The 25,051-nt window shown below is 50.5% G+C and overlaps 1 protein-coding gene across 8 annotated transcripts in view; it reads right to left on the bottom strand.

Annotated features, from left to right (window-relative positions):
• KDM2B (lysine demethylase 2B) overlaps positions 1-20,446 on the bottom strand; it is a 173,581-nt gene extending 153,135 nt beyond the window's left edge. For 2 of the 8 annotated variants that reach the window (XM_074402144.1, XM_074402145.1), the window contains exons 1-4: positions 20,274-20,446; positions 18,035-18,179; positions 15,013-15,091; positions 13,760-13,806 (exon numbers count right to left, since the gene is read on the bottom strand). In XM_074402144.1, the coding sequence (XP_074258245.1) occupies positions 13,760-13,806; positions 15,013-15,091; positions 18,035-18,179; positions 20,274-20,336 (334 nt within the window). In that variant the 5' untranslated portion in view covers positions 20,337-20,446. Of the gene's footprint in view, positions 1-13,759; positions 13,807-15,012; positions 15,092-18,034; positions 18,180-18,848; positions 18,905-19,265; positions 19,565-20,035 lie in introns of those variants that run through there. The other 6 variants (XM_039471711.2, XM_039471713.2, XM_003932165.4 and 3 more) reach the window with 5 other exon arrangements.
• Between the last annotated feature and the right edge of the window lie 4,605 nt (positions 20,447-25,051).

Genomic DNA, 25,051 nt, shown 5'->3' with positions numbered 1-25,051 from the left:
CCTGGAGTTCCTAAGCAGGTCAGCAGCCTCCCTCCCTCTCCTCCCACCCCCCACCTCCCTCCCAGGCTCCTCTGTGATCGGTGGGTGCTCTGGCTCCTGAAAAGAGGAGGCAGAACAGGTTCCAGGTGCGGAAATTAATCCATGGCCCCGTGGCCCCTGTTCTGAAGGCTCCATCCATCAGCTCCAAGAGCCGCAGGCTCGGGATCGGGACAAGGTTGCTGAAAGGCGTCTTGAAGGCTAATGTGATACACAGGTGTGACCCCAAACTCCCTGGATCCCCAATCTGCCGAGCGCGCATAGAACCGTTCCACATCACAGTTCTGGAACCTTCTCCAGCATCCTCACATTTCTGGAGTGGTTTTGTATTTTGTTCCTTATCCATGTCACTGAGGCAGCACTGATTAGCAAGGAGACTGGCCACAGATTCAAATCCCACTGTTGCTGGCCGTGAGGCCTAAGCTCAAGTGATGCGCCCGCCTCGGTATCACAAAGCACTGGGATCACAGGCGTGAGCCACCTGGCCCGGCCCCCTCCCTGCACTTCTATCTGTCCTGGCAGTTAAATGCCTCCCCTGCCTGCCAGTCTGGCCTTGACTTCTCTTCTGAGATCCAACTCAACGTGCCTTAGAACCACACCCATCTATACCCATCCCCCCTCAAGTAGATTTTCTTCTGAGGTCTACTGGAAGCCTTGTGTTCTGCCAGTCACTGAAATTCAAACCCACATGTGACTCTGCTGTGCCAAGTACTATCTGAGCAACTCAAAAGTCATTTGTCTCCAGGCCTCAGTTTTTCCCACTTGTGAAATGGAAGAACTCTAAGACTCCTTCGAGAGCTTAAAATGGAAAAAGTATATGATTTTAAACCAACTTTTAAAAAGTCTGGCCAACACAGTGGCTCACGCCTGTAATCCTGGCACATTGGGAAGCTGAGATGGGTGGATCACTTGAGGTCAGGAGTTCGAGACCAGCCTGGCCAACAGGGCGAAACCTCGTCTCTACTAAAAACACAAATGGTGGGCATGATGGCACGTGCCTGTAATCCCAGCTACTGGGGAGTTGAGGCAGGAGGATCACTTGAACCTGCAAGGCAGAGGTTGCCGTGAGCCAAGATGGTGCCACTGCACTCCAGCCTGGGCAACAGAGCAAGACTCCATCTCAAAAAAAAAAAAAAAAAATGTAGCCACGCATGGTGGGCACCTGTAATCTCAGCTGCTCAGGAGGCTCAGGCAGGAAAATCACTTGAACCCAGGAGGTAGAGGTTGCAGTGAACCAAAATTGGGCCACTGTACTCCAGCCTGGGCAACAGAGTGAGACTCTATTTCCAAAATAAATAAATAAATAAATAAGAGTCTGGGAGGAACAAGTCACCCATCTTTGATTTCCAAGGGATGAGAATTTAGTTTTTCTTTTTTTTTTTTTTGAGACAGACTCTCACTCTGTTCCCCAGGCTGGAGTACAGTGGCCCAATCTCAGCTCACTGCAATCTTGGCCACCTGGGTTCAAATGATTCCCCTGCCTCAATCTCCCAAGTAGCTGGGACTACATGCCTGCGCCACCACGCCCAGTTAATTTTTGTATTTTTAGTAGAGACAGAGTTTCACCATGTTGGCCAGGATGGTCTCAATCTCTTGACCTCATGATCCGCCCACCTCGGCCTCCCAAAGTGCTGGGATTATAAGCATGAGCCACCGTACCCGGCCAAGAACTTAGTTTTTCTCCAAAACACAGCCCATCAAGGGCAAGATCCACAGCTTGTGACTAGCACCAGGCCAGACACAACACAGACACCAAGTGAATCTGTAAAGGAAGAAAGCGTGGAAGAGGAGGAGGAAGAGGAGGGAAAGCAGGTCGTAACACAGGCTTTGAAGACACCCAGGACCAGGTACAGTCCTGGCTCCGCTGCCTACCAGCTCTGAGGTTCAATCCCACCTGGAAATGCCCCACCTGGAAAACTGAACATAACACCTAATTCATACGACTATTAAGGAGAACAAAGTGAAGCATTGTGGTACCTATTTGATAAAAGATCAGTGATTATTAGTATAATTGCATGAATACCGAATGAAGTCATTTGTCATGACGATTCAAGAAAAGGGCCAAAGAAAGCATCAGTTGGCTTGGATTCTCTCATTAGAGAGAAATCCAATAAAGACATAATATGGCCAAGCTCAGTGGCTCACGCCTATAATCTCAGCACTTTGGGAGGCTGAGGCGGGTGGATCACGAGGTCAAGAGAATGAGACCATGCTGGCCAACACGGTGAAAACCCGTCTCTATTAAAAATACAAAAAATTAGCCAGGCATGGTGGTGCGTACCTGTAGTCCCAGCTACTCAGGAGGCTGAGGCAGGATTGCTCGAAAAAGGAAAACGAAAGTTGCAGTGAGCTGGGATCGCGGCACTGCACTCAGCCCGGATATACAGCGAAACTCGTCTCAAAAAAAAAAAAAAAAAAAAAAAAAGACGTAATAAGCGGGCTCTGGTGCAATGGCTGATTATAATCCCAGCTACTTGGAAGGCTAAGGTATGTGGGTCACTTGCGGCCATGAGTTTGCAAGCAGCATGGACAGCACAGTGAGACTCATCTCTACAAAAAATAAAAAATAAAAACAATTAGCCGTGCATGCCACAGGCCCAGCTGATAGGAAGGCTGAGGCAGGAGCATCACTTGAACCCAGGAGGTCAAATCTGCAATAAACTATAATCGTGCCACTGCACTCCAGCCTGGGTGACAGACCAAGACTCTATCTCAGAAAAAAAGAAAAAGAAAAAAGAAAGTTCCCCAGGCCCAATTCCTCCAAAAACAGAACAACATTCTTTGGCAGCCACCATCATAATAACTTAGTCCAGCAAGAATCAACATATTTTAAATCCAAAGGGCAAAGATTGTTGAGGAACGGGACATTCACAGACCCCACGTACCTCCACACAGATGATGTATTCATTACAAACAAAAAAGGGTAGAATGGACAGATCTAATGGATAATGACTACAACAAAGTAATCCAACTCGATCATTACTGGACACTCATGATGGAGCCCAGTAACAGCATGTACCCCTAATGTCGCGCACTAAGTATGACACAGCATCACCTATGAAATCTTCTTGCCAAACGTGTAACCTGAACAGAATCACAGGAAAGCAATCAAATCTTGAGCAAAGGACCTCTGGAAAATAACTGGACTGGTGACTTCAAAAACGTTCAAGTCACGCCAGGCGTGGCGGATCACGCTGCAACCCCACCTGCTTGGGAGGCTGAGGCAAGAGGATCACTTGAGCCTAAGAGTTTGAGAAAAGCCTGGGAAACCAACTGAGACTGTTTCCATTTTTTAAAAGAAAGTTTAAGTCCCTAAAGGCAAAAAGAAACACAAAGACTAAGGAAGTGCTTTAGAATGGTGGAGATAAAAGAAACAACAAAAAACACAGTTTGTGATCTTTAACCGCAGGCTGGATGAAAAGCAAAGCAAAGGCCAGGCATGGTGACTCATGCCTGTAAATCCCAGTACTTTGGGAGACCGAGGAGGGCAGGCAGATCACCTGAGGTCGGGAGTTCAAGACCAGCCTCGCCAACATGGTCAAACCCCATCTCTACTAAAAATACAAAAATTAGCTGGGTATGGTGGTGTGCACCTGTAATTCCAGCTACTCACAAGGCTGAGGCAGGAGAATCGCTTGAGTCTGGGAGGTGGAGGTTGCAGTGAGCCGAGATCATACCACTGCACTCCAGCCTGGGCAACAGAGTGACATTCTGTCTCGGGGGAAAAATAAAAAAAGACAAGCATAGGCAACATAAGGAAATCCTGCCTTTAGAAAACATTTTTAAATGATCTGGTTGCCAAGTGGTGGCTCACACCTGCAATCCCAGCACTTTGGGAGGCCGAGGTGGACAGATCACAAGGTCCAGAGATCAAGACCGCTCTGGCCAACATGGTGAAACCCGTCTCTACTAAAAATACAAAAATTAGCTGGGCGTGGTGGTGCACACCTGTAGTCCCAGCAAGTTGGGAGGCTGAGACAGGAGAATCACTTGAACCCGGGAGGCGGAGGTAGCAGTGAGCTGAGGCAGTGCCATTGTACTCCAGCCTGGGCAACAAGAGTGAAACTCAGTCTCAAAAAAAAAAAAAAAAATGATCTGGGCATGGTGGCGCACCTGTAGTCCCAAGCTATTTGGGAAACTGAGGTGGAAAAATCACTTGAGACCAGAAGGCAGACGCAGCAGTGAGCTATAATCACGCAACTGGACTCCAGCCTGGGCAACAGAGCAGGACCCCTACAACAGAGAGTATATTGTGGAGGTCGCAGCCAGTGCAACAACACAAGGAAATATATTAAAAGGCATATCGATTGGAAAGAATAAATAAAACTGATATTATATTATGTTATTAATAGATGGTATAATTACTTAAAAGAGCAACCTCTCAAAAATAAAACTAGGAATAATTCTAAGAAGAAATGCAAATCTTCTACAAAAACCCTACATATCAAAGGAACAATATGCCGTGTTCACTGAATAGAAAACTCAGTATAAGAAATTTCCAAGGCCGGGCGCGGTGGCTCAAGCCTGTAATCCCAGCACTTTGGGAGGCCGAGGCGGGTGGATCACGAGGTCAAGAGATCGAGACCATCCTGGTCAACATGGTGAAACCCCGTCTCTACTAAAAATACAAAAAATTAGCTGGGCGTGGTGGCGCGTGCCTGTAATCCCAGCTACTCAGGAGGCTGAGGCAGGAGAATTGCCTGAACCCAGGAGGCGGAGGTTGCGGTGAGCCGAGATCGCGCCATTGCACTCCAGCCTGGGTAACAAGAGCGACACTCCGTCTCAAAAAAAAAAAAAAAAAAAAAAAAAAAAAGAAAGAAATTTCCCCAATTGATCCACAGAATCAACAAGATGCCAAGCAAAATTACAGCAACCTTTAAAGAAATATTGACAAGGGATTTACAAGAAAAAAAACAAACAAGCCCATTCAAAAGTGGGCAAAGGATATGAACAGACACTTTACAAAAGAAGACATACAGGAGGCCAACAAACGTGAAAAAATGCTCATCATTTTTCTAATGACGAAAAAATGCTCGTCATTAGAGAAATGCACATCAAAACTACATTGAGATACCATCTCACGCCAGTTAGAATGGCAATCATTAAAAAATCTGGAGACAACAGATGCTGGAGAGGATGTGGAGAAATAGGAACACTTTTACACTGTTGGTGGGAGTGTAAATTATTTCAACCATTGTGGAAGACAGTGTGGCGATTCCTCAAGGACCTAGAAATAGAAATTCCATTTGACCCGCAATCCCATTCGTGGGTATATATCCAAAGGATTATAAATCGTTCTACTATAAGGACACATGCACACGAATGTTCATTGCAGCACAGTTTACAATAGAAAAGACCTGGAACCAACCCAAATACCCATTGATGATAGACTGGACAGGGAAAGTGTGGCACATATACACCATGGAATACTATGCAGCCATCAAAAGAGTTTGTGTCCTTTGTAGGGACATGGACGAACCTGGAAACCATTATTCTCAGCAAATTGACACAAGAGCAGAAAATCAAACACCGCATGTTCTCACTCACAGGTGGGTGTTGAACAATGAGAACACAGGAACACAGGGAGGGGAGCACTACACACGGGGGTATGTTGGGGGGAAATAGGGGAGGGACAGTGCGGGGTGGGGAGTTGGGGAGAGTTAGCACGGGGAGAAATGCCGGATATAGGTGATGGGGAGGAAGGCAGCAAATCACACTGCCATGTGTGTACCTATGCAACAATCTTGCATGTTCTTCACATGTACCCCAAAACCTAAAATGCAATAAAAATAAATAAAAATAAATTAAAAAAAGAAATATTGACAAGGTGATTTTAAGATTCATATGGAAAAAAAAAAAAGATTCATATGGAAACACGAAGGGTCACATGAGAAGGCGATCTTTTTCTTTTTCTTATTTTTTAGAGACAGGATCCCTCTCTGTTACCCAGGCTGGAATGCAGTGGCATGATCTCGGCTCACTGCAGCCTCCACCTCTGGGATTCAAGCAATTCTCCTGCCTCAGCCTTACAAGTAGCTGGGATTACAAGTGCGCGCTACCACGTACAGCTAATTTTCGGGTTTTTTCTAAAGATGGGGTTTCACCATGTTGCCCAGGCTGGTCTCAAACTCCCAGACTTAAGCAATTCTCCCTCCTAGGCCTCCCAAAGTGTTGGTATTATAGGCTTAAGCCACCATGCCTGGACTGAGAGTGCAATCTTTTTTTTTTTTGAGACGGAGTCTCGCTCTGTCACCCAGGCTGGAGTGCAGTGGCATGATCCTGGCTCACTGCAACCTCTGCCTCCTGGGTTCAAGCGATTCTCCTGCCTCAGCCTCCCTAGTACCTGGGATTACAGGCATCTCCCACCAAGCCTGGCTAATATTTGTATTTTTAGTAGAGACAGGGTTTCCCCATGTTTGTCAGGCTTGTCTCAAACTCCTGACCTTAGGTGATCCACCCGCCTTGACCTCCCAAAGTGCTGGGACTACAGGCATGAGCCACAGCACCCAGCCGGGATTTTTTTTTTAAATAATAACAATAATGCTCGGTCAACTGGACATCCATATGTAAAAAAAAGGGGGACCTTGATCTCATATTCCACCAAATAAAAAAATCTATTCCAAATGAACTATAGATCAAAGTGTGATAGTTCAAACGATAAGGCTTTTTGAGAAAAACATCTGAATATCTTCGTGACTTCAGAGTAGGCAAAAATTTCTTAAGCAAGACACAAAAAGAATTAATGCACCAAGCAGAGCTAGTCTGTATTAAAATTAAGAATTTCTAGGCTGGGTGCTCTAGCCTAGGCAACAAGAGTGAAATTCTGTCTCAAAAATTAATTAATTAATTAATTAATTAAAATTAGCTGGGTGTGGTGGCATGCACCAGTAATTCCAGCTATTCAGGAATGCAGTGGTGCAATCTCAGCTCACTGCAACCTCCATCTCCTGGGTTCAAGTGATTCTCCTGCATCAGCCTTCCAAGTAGCTGGGGGCCCAGCGACAAGGGTCCACCATCACCCCCAGCTAATTTTTGTATTTTTAGTAGAGATGAGATTTCACCATGTTGGCCAGGCTCATCTGGAACTCCTGACCTCAGGTCATCTGCTCACCTTGGCTTCATAAAGTGCTGGGATTACAGGCGTGAGCCACCACTCCTGGCCTAGGAATATATATATATATATATATATATATATCTGACAAAAGACTCACATCCAGAATATCTAAAGAACTCTTTTCACTGGCAAAAAGTATGAAAACAGGTGAAACTTATCTATGCAGCTAGATGTCAGTTTCGCCAGTAGTGGAGGGCAGAGACTGGACGGGCAGACACAGGGGGTTCTGGGTACTGGTTACTCTGATGTGTTCTGTTTGTTAAAATTAATCGAGCTATGTGCTTACCATATGTGCCCTTTTTGGTATGTATATTATACTTCAATGAATGGTTTTTTTAAGGGTACAGTGTCACAGAAATGGAAACTGCCTTTTTTTTTAAAAAAAAAAAAAGGCTTGCAGCTTAGAACAGACTGCTGATAGAGAAAAGCGTGATTTTAGGACATTAGAGAAGAGGCTGCAGCCCCAAGTTGTGGCCTGAACACCTGGTAGTGCACAAGTCCATTTCTCAAACAGCCACATGCCATGGTGAAAGGAAAGACAGTGGAAGACAGAGGCTGTGACCCCGCAGTGACTGGGAGGTCTGGTCCAGTCTTCCCCACACACTGCCCTCCACAGCAGAACTTGTCATGTCTGTTAAGGCCGTGTTTATGTCACCCAGCAACCCTGGAGAATCACTGCTTCCCCACTTTCAGTCCACATGATTGTGCTGGGCTGACCCCAGCCAGCAGCTCCGGTCTGGCCCAAGGCTGTGCTAAGCCTGTCAAAGCCAATGCAGAGACACTTAAGGGTTTGGGAAGGACTCTTAGCTGGCAGGATAGATGTCTGAAGCTGCTGTGGGCTCCTTCTTCACCCACCCTCCTTACCCTCCCATGGGGAGAAGCCTGCCAAGAATGAAGCGGACAGCCGGGTGCAGTTGCTCACGCCTGTCATCTCAGCACTTTGGGAGGCTGAGGTGGGCAGATCACGAGGTCAGGAGTTTGAGACCAGCCTGGCCAACATGGCAAAACCCTGTCACTACTAAAATAAAATAAAATAAAATATTAGCAGGGCATGGTGGTGGACACCTGTAATCCCAACTACTCGGGAGGCTGAGGCAGGACAATCACCTGAACCCGGGAGGTAGAGGTTGCAGTGGGCAGAGATCATACCACTGCACTCCAGCCTGGGCCACAACAGCAAGACTCCATCTCACACAAAATAAAAGTCTGTCTTCCATTACCTTCCTGAATACACACATCGTTTATTGTAGCATGCATATTACCATTGTAATGCTCTATTCCCAGATATACATCTTTAAAAACAAAAAAGAATGAAGTGGAAAGAGGGAGTTGAACTGGGAAGCAGAAGGAGAAACAGAGTCAACTTCTCAACACCATGTTGGAGCATCCAGACGTCAATGTGCATGGAGGTTACACCCTGAACCTATACCCAAGCCAGTGAATTCTCTTCTGCTTATGACAGCTAGAGTTACATTTGCACTTAGGTCACTTACAACAAATGTGCCCTATCACCCCCTCCGGAAGCCTGTGTGCAGCTTAAAGACCAAAATGGGCATCATAATTTCCCATGCCAACTGCAGTCAGGGGCCTCCTCCCAGTTCAGAGCAGCTGTCCATCTGCAGAGCACTTTTAACATTCATCGCCCCACTTGATCGTCACAGAAATGCCAAGGGAGAGGGGGCTGGAGGCTGTTCCTGCTTTCTTTTTTCTTTTTTTGAGACGGAGTCTCGCTCTGTCACCAGGCTGGAGTGCAGTGGCATGACCTCGGCTCACTGCAACCTTCACCTCCCGAGTTCAAGCGATTCTCCTGCCTCAGCCTCCCGAGTAGCTGGGACTATAGGCATCCGCTAACACCCCCAGCTAATTTTTGTATTTTTAGTAGAGACGGGATTTCACCATGTTGACCTGGATGGTCTCAATCTCTTGACCTCGTGATCTGCCCGCCTCAGCCTCCCAAAGTGCTGGGATTACCGGTGTGAGCCACCTCTACTGCCCTCTTTTCTTTTTTTTTTAAGACAGTATCTCACTCTGCTGCCCTGACAGAGTGTGGTGGAGAGCAGTGGCGTGATCCTGGCTCACAACAGCCTCAAACTCCTAGGCTCCAGTGATCTCCCACCTAAGCTACCAGGTAGCTGGGTCTATGGACACATGCCACAAGCCCAGCTAATTTTTGTGTTTTTGTTTTTATGTTTTTTTGAGGCAGAGTTTTGCTCTTGTTGCCCAGGCTGGAGTGCAATGGCTGATCTCTGCTCACTACAACCTCCATCTCCTGGATTCAAGCAATTCTCCTGCCTCAGCCTCCCGAGTAGCTGGGATTACAGGGGCCCATCACCATGCCTGGCTAGTAGTTTGTCTTTTTAGTAGACACGGAGTTTCACCATGCTGGCCAGGCTGGTCTCAAACTCCTGACCTCAGGTGATCCACCCACCTTGGCCTCCCAAAGTGCTGGGATTACAGGCGTGAGCCACAGCGCCTGACCATTTTTGTGCCTCTTGTAGAGACAAGGTTTTGCCATGTTGCCCAGGCTGGTCTTGAACTCCTGGCCTCAAGCGATCCTCCCACTTCGGCTTCCCAAAGTGCTAGGACTACAAGTGTGAGCCACCACGCCCAGCCTGCATATGTTAACACATTTTTGGGTCAATTATTCCGGCTGGATCATCCAACACACTGACTGGCCAGCTGCTTTCATCCCCTACATAGACACCAGAGTTGGCTTCTATAACACTTCAATCAAATCACCTCACTACACGGCCGCTAGCATGGCTATCATCAAAAAGACAGACAATAATAAGTGTTAGCAAGGATGTAGGGAAACTGGACCCCCACACACTGCTTATGAGAGTATAAAATGGCACAGCTGCTTTGTAAACAGTCTGGCAGTTCCTCAGCAAGTTAAACAGTTACCACGTGATCCAGCAATTCCACTCCTAAGGATATACCGAAGTGAAAATGTATGTTCGACAAAAACCTGCATGTGTTAGCAGGGCGTGGTGGCAGGCGCCTGTAATCCCAGCTACTCGGGAAGCTGAGGTGGGAACTGCTTGAACCCAGGAGGCGGAGGTTGCAGTGAGCTGAGACTGTGCCACTGCACTCCAGCCTGAGTAACAGAGCAAGACTCTGGCTCAAAAAAAAAATAAACAAAAATTTAGCCGGGCATGGTGGTGTGCGCCTGTAGTCCCAGCTACTCAGGAGGCTGAGGCAGGAGAATCACTTGAACCCAGGAGGCGGAAGTTGCAGTGAGCCAGTGCACTCCAGCCAGGGTGACAGAGCAAGACTCTGTCTTTTAAAAAAAATAAATAAATAAAAAAGGAATATTTCAGAATTTAGTGGGGATGGTGGTACAGCCATCCCCTACATTGAATATACTACTAAAACCAGTGACTTGCACCTTTTTATTGGTGGGGGGACAAGTCTCACTCCATCACTCAAGCTGGAGTGCAGTAGCGTGATCTCAGTTCACCACAACCTCTGCCTCCCAGGTTCAAGTGATTCTCCTGCCTCAGCCTCCTTAATAGCTGGAACTACAGGCACATGCCACCCAAATGGCTGGTATTACAGGAATGTGCCACCACACCTGGTGAATTTCACATTTTAGTTTCACCATGTTGGCCAGGGTGGTCTTGAACTCCTGACCTCAAGTGATCCATCTGCCTCAGCCTCCCAAAAGTGCTGGAATTACAACTGTGAGCCACTGCACCTGGACAACTTGTACATTTTTAAATGGTTAAGTGGCAAATTTTATAGTACGCAAATATTATCTCAATTTTTTCAATGTGGCCACATACAGTGGGTCAAGATCAGCCTAGGCAATGTAGCAAGATCCCATCTGTACAAAAATAAGAAATAACTAGCTGGGTGTGGTGGTACACCCCTATGGTCCCAGCAATTCTGGAGGCTAAGGCAGGAGGACTGCTTAGGCCCAGGAGTTGCAGGCTGCGGTGAGCCATAACCAAGCCTCTGCACTCTACCTTGGACAAAAGAATGAGACTGGTCTCTAACACATATAAATAAAAGTAAATAAAAATGTTTCAGGCCGGCCGCAGTGACTCACACCTATAATCCTGGCACTTTGGGAGACCGAGGTGGGAGGATCACAGGTCAGGCGATGGAGACCATCTTGGCTAACACGTTGAAACCCCATCTCTACTAAAAATACAAAAAATTAGCCAGGCATGGTGGCAGGCACCTGTAGTCCCAGCTAATTGGGAGGCTGAGGCAGGAGAATGGCTTGAACCCGGAGGCAGAGGTTGCATTAAGCCAAGATCTCACCACTGCACTCCAGCCTGGGTGACAGAGCAAGACTCTGTGTCAAAGAAAAGAAAAAAATGTTTGAAACCCATCCCAAGAAAATAATCAGACCACAGAGAGATAATCCCTGTGCTCCACTTTAACGCTCCCCAGTGACTTCCCAACGCACTACAAGTCAAACCCAAATTCCCTACAGGGCCCTGGGAGGCCCCCACATCCCAGCCCCGAGGCCTCTGCCACCTCTTCTGCTGCCTTCCCACTAGCTCACTCAGTTCCTCCACACCCCAGCTTTATCTCCACCTTCTGGGTGCCCTTGTTCTTCCCTCAGCCTAGAATGTCTTCTCCCACAGCTGATTCTCATCAGTCAGGTCTCTGATCAAATGCGCCCCTTCAGCTCAGAGAGGCCCTCCCTGATCACCCTGTCTCAAATGCAGCCCCACCCACCACATGCCATGCCATTGTTCTGTTTATTTCTACATAGCCCTGTCACCATCAGAAAAGACATTTCCTTTTATCAGTATTACTTATTTTAGAAACGGTCTCGCTCTGTCGCCCATGCTAGAGTGAAACTCCTGGGCTCAAGTGATCTTCCCATCTCAGCCTCCCTAGTAGCTACAACTACAGGCACACACCACCACACCCGGCTATTTTTTTTTTTTTTGTAGAGGTGGGGTCTCATTATTTTGCCCAGGCTGGTCTCAAACTCATTGTCTCAAGCAATCCTTCCACCTCAGCCTCCTAAAGTGGTAGGATTATAGGCATGAGCCACCGTGCCCAGCCAGATATATCATTGTAAAGACTGTTCGCTTTTTTCTCTTTTTTTTTTTGAGACGGAGTTTCGCTCTTGTTACCCAGGCTGGAGTACAATGGCGCAATCTCGGCTCACCGCAACCTCCGCCTCCTGGGTTCGAGCAATTCTCCTGCCTCAGCCTCCCTAGTAGCTGGGACTACAGGCGTGAGCCACCATGCCCAGCTAATTTTTGTATTTTTAGTAGAGATGGGGTTTCACCATGTTGACCAGGATGGTCTCAATCTCTTGACCTCGTGATCCACTCGCCTCGGCCTCCCAAAGTGCTGGGATTACAGGCTTGAGTCACCGCGCCTGGCCACTTGTTTCTCTTTTTTGAGGCAGGGTCTCACTCTGTCACCCAGGCTGGAGTGCTGTGGCACGAACTCAGCTCGCTGTAACCTCTGCCTCTGGACTTAAGTGATCCTCCCGTACCAGCCTCCAGAGTAGCTGAGAATACAGGTATGCACCACCACAACCAGCTAATTTTTGATAGACAGCGTTTTACTATGTTTCCCAGTCTGGTCTCAAATTCCTGGCTCAAGCGATCTACCCACAGGCATAAGTCACTGCCCTCAGCCCACTGTTTACGTCCTTTTTTCTTTCTTTTTTTTTTTTTTTTTTTGAGACCAAGTCTTGCTGTGTCACCCAGGCTGGAGTACAGTGACACGACCTCAGCTCACTGCAACCTCCGCCTCCCAGGTTCAAGCGATTCTCCTACCTCAGCCTCCTGAGGAGCTGGGACTACAGGTGTGTGCCACCATGCCCACCTAATTTTTTGTATTTTTAGTAAAGATAGGGTTTCACCGTATTGTTCAAGCTAGTCTTGAACTCCTGACCTCGTGATCCGCCCACCTCGGCCTCCTAAAGTGCTGGGATTACAGGCGTGAGCCACCGCACCTGACCCACTGTTTACTTCTTGATTGCCTCTTGCACCCACCAAGAGGGCAGAGAACTTATCCATCCACTTGCAACTCTGACCTTGCCCGCCATGCAGCCAAAAAGTATTTTTCTGGAAAGAACAGATTGATTGAACAACGGCCTGTAAGATCTGAAATGCCACCTACTACCTGGCTGAGCGTCCAGAGCACTAAATCATCAGCCACCTGCAGGTGCTCAGGGAGCGCGTGTGCATTTGCTGAGCTCACAGTTCCAAGCCCTGCTCCAGGCCTGTCTAGAACCCTGAGGAACCAGGAGGAATAGCTACTCCCCTCGAAAGCCTGAAAGTCTATGAGGGATCACAGAGCACCCAGTATTTACCAGGCAACCCACAAACAAACGCAGAGGAGAGATCTAAGATAGTGCTGCTGACGCCCAGGCTGGAGGCAGGGTCCACGTGGGCCTCATAAAACTGTGAACTGGCCAACGCCCTCTGATACAGCTTCTTCTGACTTTGCAATCCTACCTGCTCTCCAGAATGAAACGGTTGCAGCTCACACCTGCTCCTGCCCCCTCCCGTGGGAACTTTCTTTTTGAGAGGCCTTTAAAAGTCGAAACGGGCAGCAGGTGGTGAGTGCCTCTTTCCCCTGCCCTACTTCAGCATCTCTGAGCCACACGCACAGCAAGCGACTTACCCACTAGGAGTTTGACGTCTCGGACTGTGAAATCAGGGTCAGGCATCCTGGGGAAAGAGGAGCACAGACCTGTGGTGAGAGGCCACAGACAGCAGAGCAAGACTCTACCCTTGGCCCGGGGAAACCATTTTCCCAAGAGAGGTCCCTTGCCCTCTGTTTGAGAACTCAAAATGAGAAAATCCAGAGGCAGGGAGGAAGACCCGTTGATGCCTCCAGGGAGGGTCATTCCAGAAGCACTGAGGCCCTTGCCTACCCCCGGAGGCAACTGAAACTCGAACCTCTGCAGAGGGTGGGACATCCACTGTCCACCCGATTTTTCCAAGGAAGCCTCAAGTGTGGGGTCAAAGGCAGGGGCTAGAGCTGGAGATTCAAACACCTGCTTTCTTTCAGGGTGGGGAGCCCTCTCTACGTCTCTTTCTCCCTCTAGAAAATACTCTCCATAAGGAGTTGTATGGGAAGTGGGAGGGACCCCTTTAAGTTCAGAGGGAAAAAAAGACACGCAGTGTACTAGTTCCAGGGATTTGGTAATATGGGCTACGATTCACTGTTAATTAACAATGATGCCCAAGTTTTCATTCCTCCTCACAGGAATGGACTCTTGAGCAAGTCTGGCAGCAGATGCTGGAGAGAGGCAGCCTGGGATGACACCCCAAGCCTCCTCCCCTACCCCTGCCCAAGGGGCAGAAACCTGTTCTTCCAGCCTGCCTCAGGGACCTCTCCCCGACCTGGAGTTCTGTCAGATCTCAGTGAATGAAAACAGACACAGTGGAGGGGTGGAGAGGCAGGCTGTGGGGCAGGCAAAGAAAGGGGAGACACTGGCACCCCCAGGAAACACACGTCGTGGGAATCTGCGTAAGAAACGTGTATTAGGTGCTCTGGGTCTGGCTTAGAGGCCGACTTGTCTCTTTGCCGCTCAGGCTCTGCCTCAGTTTCCTGCTCTGGGGCACGGGGAAGGAGGAGAGGTACAACTGACTGTAGGAGGTCACTGAGTGTAACTGGGGTGGGTCAGGGAAAAAAGTCAACATTGCTTAATTCCTCTACGTCCTCTCTGCCAAAAGTCCCTGCAAAAGACCAGTCTTTGGAGAGTTTTTCCCCTTTGTCAGGCCTTGAACAAGGAGATGCTGTTCCCAGATCATGACAAAGATCCTTCTCAGTGATGAGAGGTGGAAAGAGGGTGGAAGAAATCCATCCCAAGCTATAAAGTATGTTAGGGAGGAAGACGGGGGAAGGAGCGATTAGTTTCAGCAACTTACTTAATTCCCAGTCCATCCTTTTCTCGAAATATCAGGGGAACCCTGAGAGCTTCTCTCTGTACGTACTCATAGTTGAAATCTGTTTGGATATTTGAATTAAAACAAGTTGGTTAAGTCACGAAGGAGCAAATGAACCGGGATCTGTTGGTTACGGGAAGAAAACTGATGGACGAAGGGGCAGGGGGTCCAGGAGATGCAGGCACCAGCTGTACGGCAAAAGCTCCTTGGAAAATGATCGGGAAATGGATTAGGCAAAGCCCAAGAGAAGCCATGCCAACGATCAGCTCCTCTGCCTACTCAGTCAGTCATTCCCTGCATGCCCCACCGGTCCAAACTTGTCAATGAACAGCCCAAGGCCAGCAAGGGTTGAGGAGGAAGACTCAAAGAGCCTCGCACAAAAGGAGCCCCAGCCACAGCTGAGAAAGAGGGATAGACAGAGACACGCATCCCAAGCCGCGCTCAGAAAGTAAAGGGACTGCAAAATTGAAGAATGCCACCTGGGAGGATCTGAAGGCCCAGAGAGGAGGCTGGGAGGAGGGCCCTCATTGTAGCTGAGCATCAGTGAAAATCTTATTGTAATATCCTGCCTAGTGAAGGGGAGGGGGGGAAAGCCGGTTTCCCTGGAAACTGTGTATTTGGTGCCAAAATAACTAGGGAACTGGGCACAGCTTTGTTGTCTTAAGAGTGAAATTCTGCTGCAGCCATCACAGTCCTTGCTTCAGCTGGATAACAGGGAGGGAGGCTCCTGGGGGAAGGCTGCATAAGGGGAGCATAGAAGGACCCAAGGAAAATTCCCAGGTTCGCTCCATGTCTGGGGTTTTCCAGTGCAGTCCCCATATCCTTACCCAAAGTCCTGGAGGATGAAGGGGGCCGCTGACTAATTTCCTTCCTTCCCCAATTCTGAAACCAGTGACTCTGACCCAAACATACACCCCTAAATATGGAGGTGATGGGGCTTGAGATAAATTTTCACGTACCCCAAAGCTTCAGGTAACCAAAGTAATCCACAAGGGAAGAAGGCCTCCCTGGCCCACTAGCAGAAGGGAGACAGAAGTGGCCTCAGGCCACTGAAGCTGCTAGCCCAGGGAAACAGTTCACAGGGCAGCCTCGGGGGAGGAGGAGGCCAAGACAACTCCCCTCCGAAGAGAGACAGAACAAAACCCAAAGCCGGGAAAGCCCTGACCTCAGCAGCTCAGATCCCCAGGGGCTCACAGTGAATGGGGATTCCTAAGGATTTAAAGGAAGAGAAGTTTAAGAAGCGTGTATTTTGAATCCCGGCTAAGGGCTCCTGATTCTCAGCTCCTCCCTCAAATTTTGGGGCTAGATCCAAATTAAAGAGCAAAGCCCAGGGCCCTCCCCTTTAAAAGAAGCCGGGACAGCAGATCTAAGGATACACTTTAGCTCTCCGGGGCTGGAATACCGGCCCTCAGACCCACCCACCCAAAGCACCCATCCCCCAGGGTCAGCTTCAACTTCCTCAAATGAGCCTGAGAAAAAGCTCTGAAATCCTGGGCTGAGAATTCCTCCCAAATGACTAGAAGAGTTTGCATATTGTTCGAAGGTAGGATCCACCAAAAGATTCAGCTCAGTAAAAATGGGGGAAGAAAGGAGAATAATTAAAATTCCATTTCTGCAGAGAAAATTTAAATCAGCTGGGACTAGCACCCTGCTCTAGGACCAGGCAGGCTGGGAGAAATTTCTTCTTCCCTCCCCCGACAACTACTCCTCACCACCAGAGCCCAGCACCCCAGGAGGTAATGGGCACAAAAGACAAATCGCAAAACTTCGAAGCTGCGACAGTCTCTTCTCAGGGCTAACCTCAGAGCCACAGGCACTCAACCAGAACCTGGAGGAGGGAAGGAGGCACTCCCGTTATCAGCTCACTGAGGGATGCAAGGGTTTTCCAAGAGGTGGGGGGGAACAAAATGGAAACTTTGTAACTTCAAGGAAATTCAAAGATCTAAGAGGGAAAAATGAGCCAAGGGCCTGGGAAGGCTAGGTAGGGCATATTCCGAACCCCAATCGCGCAGGCAAGGCTGGTTCCTCAACCAGGAGCCACACTGGCTGCAGGCTGGGAGGGCCAGGGCTCTGGAGGCCTCAGAGGCAAGCGAGGACGTCACCTTAACATCTGGAGGGTGACCTCCACCATTCCCGTAGTGGGAGAGCCAGAAAGAAACCCAGGCCCTGAAGGTCTCCAAAACCCTGAAGGCGTCCCCAAATTCCGCTGTAAATTGGGTGGGCCCCCAAGGAACAGAGTTCTCCGAGTCTCAGGCCTGGGAGGAGACCCATTTCCTCACTTCAAACTGCCAGGGGACAGGGATCTCCCCCAGAAGCCTGAAGGGAAGTCACCCCCTGACTCCAACTGCCGGCTTCCACCTGTCAAGGCTGTGGCGCTAGACAGCTCGGGCCCAGGTCGGGGTTCAGGTCAACAGCTTCGCGGCGCACGGGGTCCCTGATGCAATCTGGCAGAGCCCACGGAGAAACGCGGCTCTGCAGACCCCAGGCCTAAGGGCGCATCACCCCAAACACCCGCCTCGCCCCCATCACCAGTTCCTCACTGGCAGGCCCCGAGCGGGCGTGGGGTTGTGAAGATTTCAGGCCTGGGGGGCCTCACCGGATGCCCGAGGGGCGCCCCGAACCCAGTTCCAGCCAGGGGAAGGCACCCCTGGCAGCGCAGGGAGCGCGACCGGCTCGGGGAGGGGGAGGACCCGACGCTCCCGCCCTCCCCCAGTCCGCCAGTCCATCCTCAGGTCCCTCGGTCCGCCGGCCCCCTGACTCTGCCCACCCTGGGGCTAGTGGTGGGCGCGGGCCCGGCCTAGGCCCATGCCCGGCCCCCCTTACCGCCTGCCCTCCTCTCTCGCCACCCCACCCCACCCCACCCCCAGTGCTCGGCCTCGTTTCGTCACCGGATCCCCTGGAATGGGGGACGCGGGCGCGAAATACGAACCCAGCCACCGGCAGCTCCCTCCCCACGTGCGCTCGGCCCGCGGCGCAGAGGGCGGCCGGGGAGGGGGCGCCTCACCTTTGCCCTCCATGGCGTGCACGAAGTCCCCCTGGTACAGCTGACTGCGAAGCTTCTCCTCCAGGCTGAAGCCGCGGACGCTGACGATCTCCTCCACGTCCGACAAGTCCTCGTTCTCGTCGTATCGCTGGCGGTCAATCGGGCGCTGCGAGGACCCAAACCAGAGAGCCCGGGACGTTACCGGGGGAGCTGGGGGTCTCCTCTAACGCTGGGCCCAGCACTAACAGGTGCAGGAGCCGCGCGCCCCCTGCACCCCACCATTACAACCCAGGCAACTTTGCGCAACTGCCCAAGATGCTGAAAAGCAGGACAAGGAGAGGGGCCCGCACCCCTAGGGTCCAGCTGCGCTCTACACCGGGCACTCCCCTCCTGTGTCTCTGGAAGCCATTGAAGGGACATCTGGGGGCCCTCCCCTGCCCCCCGCCCCCGAAATGTGTTGGGCTTTGCCCACTCGGCCGGGAGCCTGGTTATGTAACCCGGGAAGGGGGCTCCGGACACGGGCTGGCGGGGCAAATGTAGGCCCCAGGAGGAGCCGCTGCGGCGCCCGGCTCGGCGGTAACAGCAGCCCCGGCGGCCGCGGCGGCAGAGCCGGGAAGCCGGAACCGGGGGCCGGCGGCATTTCTAAAGCTGGAGCCGCCCCCGAGCTACCGGGGAAGCTGGAAAGCTGAAATGGAAGGAAGGGCTGAGACCCCAGCCGCCCCCGCCGTCCGCCCGCCAGTGCACGAAGAGGAGGTGGGGGGAGGAGGATGGGGCTTGGGAGGGGGAGAGGCAGACGGCCCGCCACAAAGCTCGGATCGGAGACCCCAAAACGCACCAGCAGCTGCCTCATCTCCCCACAAGCGCGCGCGCACACTCACTTCCTAAGGAGACTCCCCCAGCACTCCCCGCATCCCCCTGCCTCCTCCCTCCACCGCCCAGCGCCCGGCCCCGCAGCCCCCCAGATTCCGGGCGAACCCCGAGCCTGCTCAGCCCGCCTCCACGCCGTTCCGCGATACCACCTCCCCACTTAAGTGTCTGAGACTCTAAGCCTCAAAAGGGACTGGAGTAAGCAGCTTGCTTCCTTTTGCATGCAATTTATTATTTTTTTTTTCCCGGTCCTCTTGCAAAATACAGAAAAGGAAAGAAAAGGCAGCGAGAAACAACCCAAAAAAAAAAAAAAAAAAAAAAAAAAAAAGATCTATCATATGCCAGATACAGATTTGGGGGAAAAAAAAAAAAAAAAGCTACACACCAATCTTCTTCCAGAGTCTTTCTCTGCCTCCATTTTTTTAGGAGAGTTCACCAATTAATTGTCAACACTCCTGCCCCCTGCATTTTGGCCGAGGGAGGAAGGAGGGAAGACCAAAGAAAACAAACCAAAAAATAAATAAATAAAGCAAGCCAGAGCCGAGATCTACAAAGTTTTGCACCAACACTTAGGCAGATCCGTTTGCAAAGTCCTAGGAAACCATTTTCAGCAGTTGTGGGGGGGGGGGAGGCGTCGACGTCATAATCCCCGGAACGTAAACATTGTTGCCGATCGCGCTCGGAGCTCGCGGCGGGGCGAGTTGGGGGGGGCTCCCGGCCGGGACGGGGGGGAGTGGGGGCGGCGGCCCGAGGAGGTGTGGGGCGGGAGGGAGCCCGGGAGGCACCGGGCGCCGTTAGCGCCCTGGCATCGCTGTTTTGTTGTTGGGTCACGAGTGCGCCTCTGCACGCAGGCGCCGCCGCCGCCGCCCGGGAGTTGTGTGCAGAGCTGACTTTTGGAGGGCCGAGTTGCAGGCGGCGGGCGCATCCCGGAGATGGCGGGGCAGGGAGGGAGGGAAGGAGGAGGGGGCGGGGAGGGAGGTGCAGATTTGCACGGCTGGCCTCAGCGGGAGGCGCGGAAATGCAAGCCGAACAAGCTGGCGTGAAAGCCCCCGGGGCCTGGCACCCCCAAAAGCGATCCCCCACCTCCGTCCCTGCCCCCAAGGCCCAGGGCTACCCCTCTTCCTCTTATTTCATCCACCCCTCCCCCAACATTACCTGTGTGGCTGACTCAAATTCAAAGCATTTTGTATATGTAATTTTTTTCTTTTTTTGTTTTGCTGCTGCATGTCTTTTTCGTGGGAGGTGATCCTCTGCAGATCCCCCCATTTGCGGACCCGCCATATGGAGGAGGCATTTGAGGGGCTCAGAAGGAAATTAGCTCAGCTCCACACCTCTTAAGGATTGCCTAACTTTTAAACTCCCGGCACTCAAAGATATGGACACACACACGTACAGGAAATACAGCCAGACCAGAGCCTTTGCAGACCGCAGCTGACCGGAAGACGTGGCCTTTCATTCATTCATTCTGCCCGCCTCTGTGGAGTCCTTTACGAGGCGACCATCCTTGAAACAGAAGTTGGACGTTTTTTAAAGGCTCTTGCGCTCGGCGAGGGGAGCAGATAGATACTCAGGAGCGAAAGACGGAAAGAATCGGATCTGGCGCCTCCTAACGCAGCCCGCACAGGAGCGAAGGGTAAGCCCTTGCTGGCGGTTTATAGAAGAGTCGGTGGAAAGGTGCATGGGGCTCTGGGACGGGTGAGGGGGACTCTGGTGCCCCTTGATGAATCATACAGGCCTTCTTAGCAGAGGGTATTGGCATCCTCCGTACATGCAGGGGTGTCATTAGGTCCCTGTCCACCTACTAGTGTTTGTGATGACCCCAGCACTGATCCTGGGATGTGCTCCCATCATGAGCAACAGTCAGATCGACTAGGCTTGAGAAATGTGGCCCTGAACATTCCTCCAGCCCCAGCTGCGGTGCCCTGCTAGGCCTGCCCTTGCGGGTGACAGATGATGATAAAATGACATGGCAAGAGGGCGAGTATAAAGGGACTTCGTAGAGAGCAGGCTTTGAGCCTGACATTTTATTTCTGCCATTCACACTGTGGGATAGTTGGAGCAGGTCATTTTGCAGATGGGGCAACTGAGGCTCAGAGAAATTATGACTCTGAATGATTGATTGCTCTTTCCCCATAAGGTCCCCAAGCTATCAGACAGACATGGTGGGGGACTTCCCCGCCTGACATAGGACGTCACTATCACCATCGCATTGGTAACCCTAAGAGAGCTTCCCCTACACTCACCTTAGAAGTTTCCAGCCCTGTCTTTCTGTAGTCTTTCTCACCCACCCCCAAAGGCTACTCTTTGAATTTTGTTTTCATTCATGTTCACTAGCTATAAAAATCTTTTAAGCAAGGATGAGGCTGGGAAACATCAAAATTTGTTTCCAAACTGAAATCGCCCACGTTGGCTCTGCGGCGTCCAATCAGTAACCCTCAGTTTGACTGCTACGCATTCTGCCTTCAGCCCGTGGACCGTTTTATGTGCTCCTGTCTTTCTCACAAGAACCCTTTAAGAGATAGTCTTGTTTGTTCCTATTTTGCAAAGGAGGATATTAGGACTAAAAAAAGCAAAGCCACTCACCCAGGATCACATAGCTCATATGTGCCGCTGCCAGGGCTCACACTGGAGCCTGGCTTGGCCATCACGTGTTTTTTTTTAGTAACTTACCAGCCTTACTACTGCCCCATAATGAAATAAACATGTTCAAAGCAGAGTGCATGAGTTTGGAGAGTGAAGCAAAGTGAATTAAGTGAAATAAAGCAAAAAAAAAAAAAAAAGAATGCTTAATCTAATTAATTTTTCTCCCTGAGGCCCTTTTCTCCCTAATTTTTTCTCCCCAGGTGGCCTTATGGTGGCCCCAAAAGCTGCCGTCAGGAAAAGGTCCGATGGTAACCACCTTAGTGTAAAAACGGTTAAGTCCATATATCACCTCATGAGGAGTTCCTGGCTTGTCAGAGTGGGAAGGGGCTGGGTAGTCACCTAATTTAATCCCCTCCCTTTACAAACCTCGAGGAAACCACAAACGCGACAGAAGAATGGGCCAGCCGGGAGTTTGTTCCCCTTGGCCTCCCCCAGAATGCCTGCCCTGCCACCGGGTCCTAAGTGGCCACTCAATAAATGTTGGGCCCTTGATGAATCACCTTCCCCCCCACCCCATATTTGCATTTTCTCTTTATCAGTAATTGGCAGATGAAAGGCTTTGTCCTCCAGTTGAAAGAATTCCAAGCATTTGCTCGAAGTAGGGGAGGAGGTTATTTTGGACCAAAGGGGGAAGGGCCGAGACCCTGGAGCTCCCAGTGTTGGCTAATTGTCCCAGAGAAGTGGAGAGAAGGTGAAGGTGCTTATCCCAGAGATGTACTTTCTCTTGCAGGAAAACAGCAGGCCTGCTGTATTGGAAACATAGTATTAGTGATTTCCTGGACCTTCCTGCTCATTCTTACAAAAGGCCCAGTCAGATCCTGCCTGAGGTACCCCCATCCATTCTTCATTCATCAAAGGTTGATTGAGCAACTCTGTGCCCAAAGACAGAGAGGATACAGAAAAGAAGATGCAGTTCCCATTGGGACATCCCCGGGGCTGGGTAGGATGAGGGACCTGCTTCTCAAGGAAAGGCGGACTCTGGGTAGAGCTCTCAGAAACCAGAATCCTGTTAAGAAATTGAAGTTGACGGCCGGGCGCGGTGGCTCACGCCTGTAATCCCAGCACTTCGGGAGGCCGAGGCGGGTGGATCACGAGGTCGAGAGATCGAGACCATCCTGGTCAACACGGTGAAACCCCGTCTCTACTAAAAATACAAAAAAAATTAGCTGGGCATGGTGGCGCGTGCCTGTAATCCCAGCTACTCAGGAGGCTAAGGCAGGAGAATCTTCTGAACCCAGGAGGCGGAGGTTGCGGTGAGCCGAGATCGCGCCATTGCACTCCAGCCTGGGGAACAAGAGCGAAACTCCGTCTCAAAAAAAAAAAAAAAAAAAAGAAATTGAAGTTGCCGGGCGCGGTGGCTCAAGCCTGTAATCCCAGCACTTTGGGAGGCCGAGGCGGGTGGATCACGAGGTCGAGAGATCGAGACCATCCTGGTCAGCATGGTGAAACCCCGTCTCTACTAAAAGTGCAAAAAATTAGCTGGGCATGGTGGCACGTGCCTGTAATCCCAGCTACTCCGGAGGCTGAGGCAGGAGAATTGCCTGAACCCAGAGGCGGAGGTTGCGGTGAGCCGAGATCGCGCCATTGCACTCCAGCCTGGGTAACAAGGGCGAAACTCCGTCTCAAAAAAAAAAAAAAAAAAAGAAAGAAATTGAAGTTGTTCTCATATTCATAGTTCTCCTATTCAGATACGATTATCATAGCTCCTGAATTTTTTTTTTTTTTTTTTTTTTTTGTGACGGAGTTTCGCCCTTGTTACCCAGGCTGGAGTGCAATGGCGCGATCTCGGCTCACCGCAACCTCCACCTCCTGGGTTCAGGCAATTCTCCTGCCTCAGCCTCCTGAGTAGCTGGGATTACAGGCACGTGCCACCATGCCCAGCTAATTTTTTGCACTTTTAGTAGAGACGGGGTTTCACCATGTTGACCAGGATGGTCTCGATCTCTTTTTTTTTTTTTTTTTTTTTTTTTTTTTTTTTTTTTTGAGACGGAGTTTGGCTCTTGTTACCCAGGCTGGAGTGCAATGGCGCGATCTCGGCTCACCTCAACCTCCGCCTCCTGGTCTCAGGCAATTCTCCTGCCTCAGCCTCCTAAGTATCTGGGATTACAGGCACGCGCCACCATGCCCAGCTAGTTTTATTGTATTTTTAGTAGAGACGGGGTTTCACCATGTTGACCAGGATGGTCTCGATCTTTCGACCTCGTGATCCACCCGCCTCGGCCTCCCAAAGTGCTGGGATTACAGGCTTGAGCCACCGCGCCCGGCCTTTTTTTTTTTTTTTGAGACGGAGTTTCGCACTTGTTACCCAGGCTGGAGTGCAATGGCGCGATCTCAGCTCACCGCAACCTCCGCCTCCTGGATTCAGGCAATTCTCCTGCCTCAGCCTCCTGAGTAGCTGGGATTATAGGCACGTGCCACCATACCCAGCTAATTTTTTGTATTTTTAGTAGAGACGGGGTTTCACCATGTTGACCAGGTTGGTCTTGATGTCTCTACCTCGTGATCCACCCGCCTCAGCCTCCCAAAGTGCTGGGATTACAGGCTTGAGCCACCGCGCCCGGCTTGGTCTCGATCTCTTGACCTCGTGATCCACCCGCCTCGGCCTCCCAAAGTGCTGGGATTACAGGGTCTTGTGATGGCGGGGCACGGTGGCTCACACCTGTAATCCTAGCACTCTGGGAGGCCGAGGCAGGTGGGTCACTCGAGGTTAGGAGTTCAAAACTAGCTTGGCCATTATGGTGAAACCCTATCTTTACTAAAAATACAAAAAATTAGCTGGGCTTGGTTGTGCACGCCTGTAATCCCAGCTACTCGGGGAAGCTGAGGCAGAAGAATCATTTGAATCCAGGAGGCAGAGGTTGCAGTGATCGGCGGAGATCTCGACATTGCATTCCAGGCTGGGCGACAAAGTGAGACATCATCTAAAAAAAAAAAAGAAAGAAAGAAAGAAAGAAACAGGTTTTTGCTCCGTTGCCCAGGCTGGAGTGCTGTGACACAGTCTAGGCTCACTGCAGCCTCCCACTGGGCTCAACCAGTGCTCCCACCTTAGCCTCCCAAGTAGCTGAGCTGACTCTACAGGAGTGCACCACTGGCCCAGCTAATTTTTATATTTTTGGTAGAGAAAGGGTTTTGCCATGTTGCCCAGGCTGGTCTCCAACTCCTAAACTCAAGTGATCCCCCCACCTGGGCCTCCCAAAGTGGTGGGATTACAAGCATGAGCCATCACACCTGGCCTTGTTTCGTTTTAAGGATATAAAATCATTCTACATCAGCATATATAGTTATTTTTTTATTTTTTAGGAGACGGTGTTTTACCTTGTTGGTCAGGCTGGTCTCAAACTCCTGAGCTCAGGAGATCCACCCACCTCAGCCTCCCAAAGTGCTGGGATTGCAGGCGTGAGCCACTGCGCCTGGCCTTCTTTTTAATGATTTCATAGCATTTCATTGGGCAGATAAATGGTGCTAGAATGATTTAATTAGGTCCCTAACTTTTACATGGTATTCAATTTTTTTCTTTTTTTGTTCGTT

The sequence above is a fragment of the Saimiri boliviensis genome, chromosome 7 (genome assembly GCF_048565385.1).
Source record: "Saimiri boliviensis isolate mSaiBol1 chromosome 7, mSaiBol1.pri, whole genome shotgun sequence".
NCBI lineage: Eukaryota > Metazoa > Chordata > Mammalia > Primates > Cebidae > Saimiri > Saimiri boliviensis.
The sequence above is the reverse complement of the archived record's forward strand: the minus strand, read 5'-3'. Positions and strand labels throughout refer to the sequence as shown.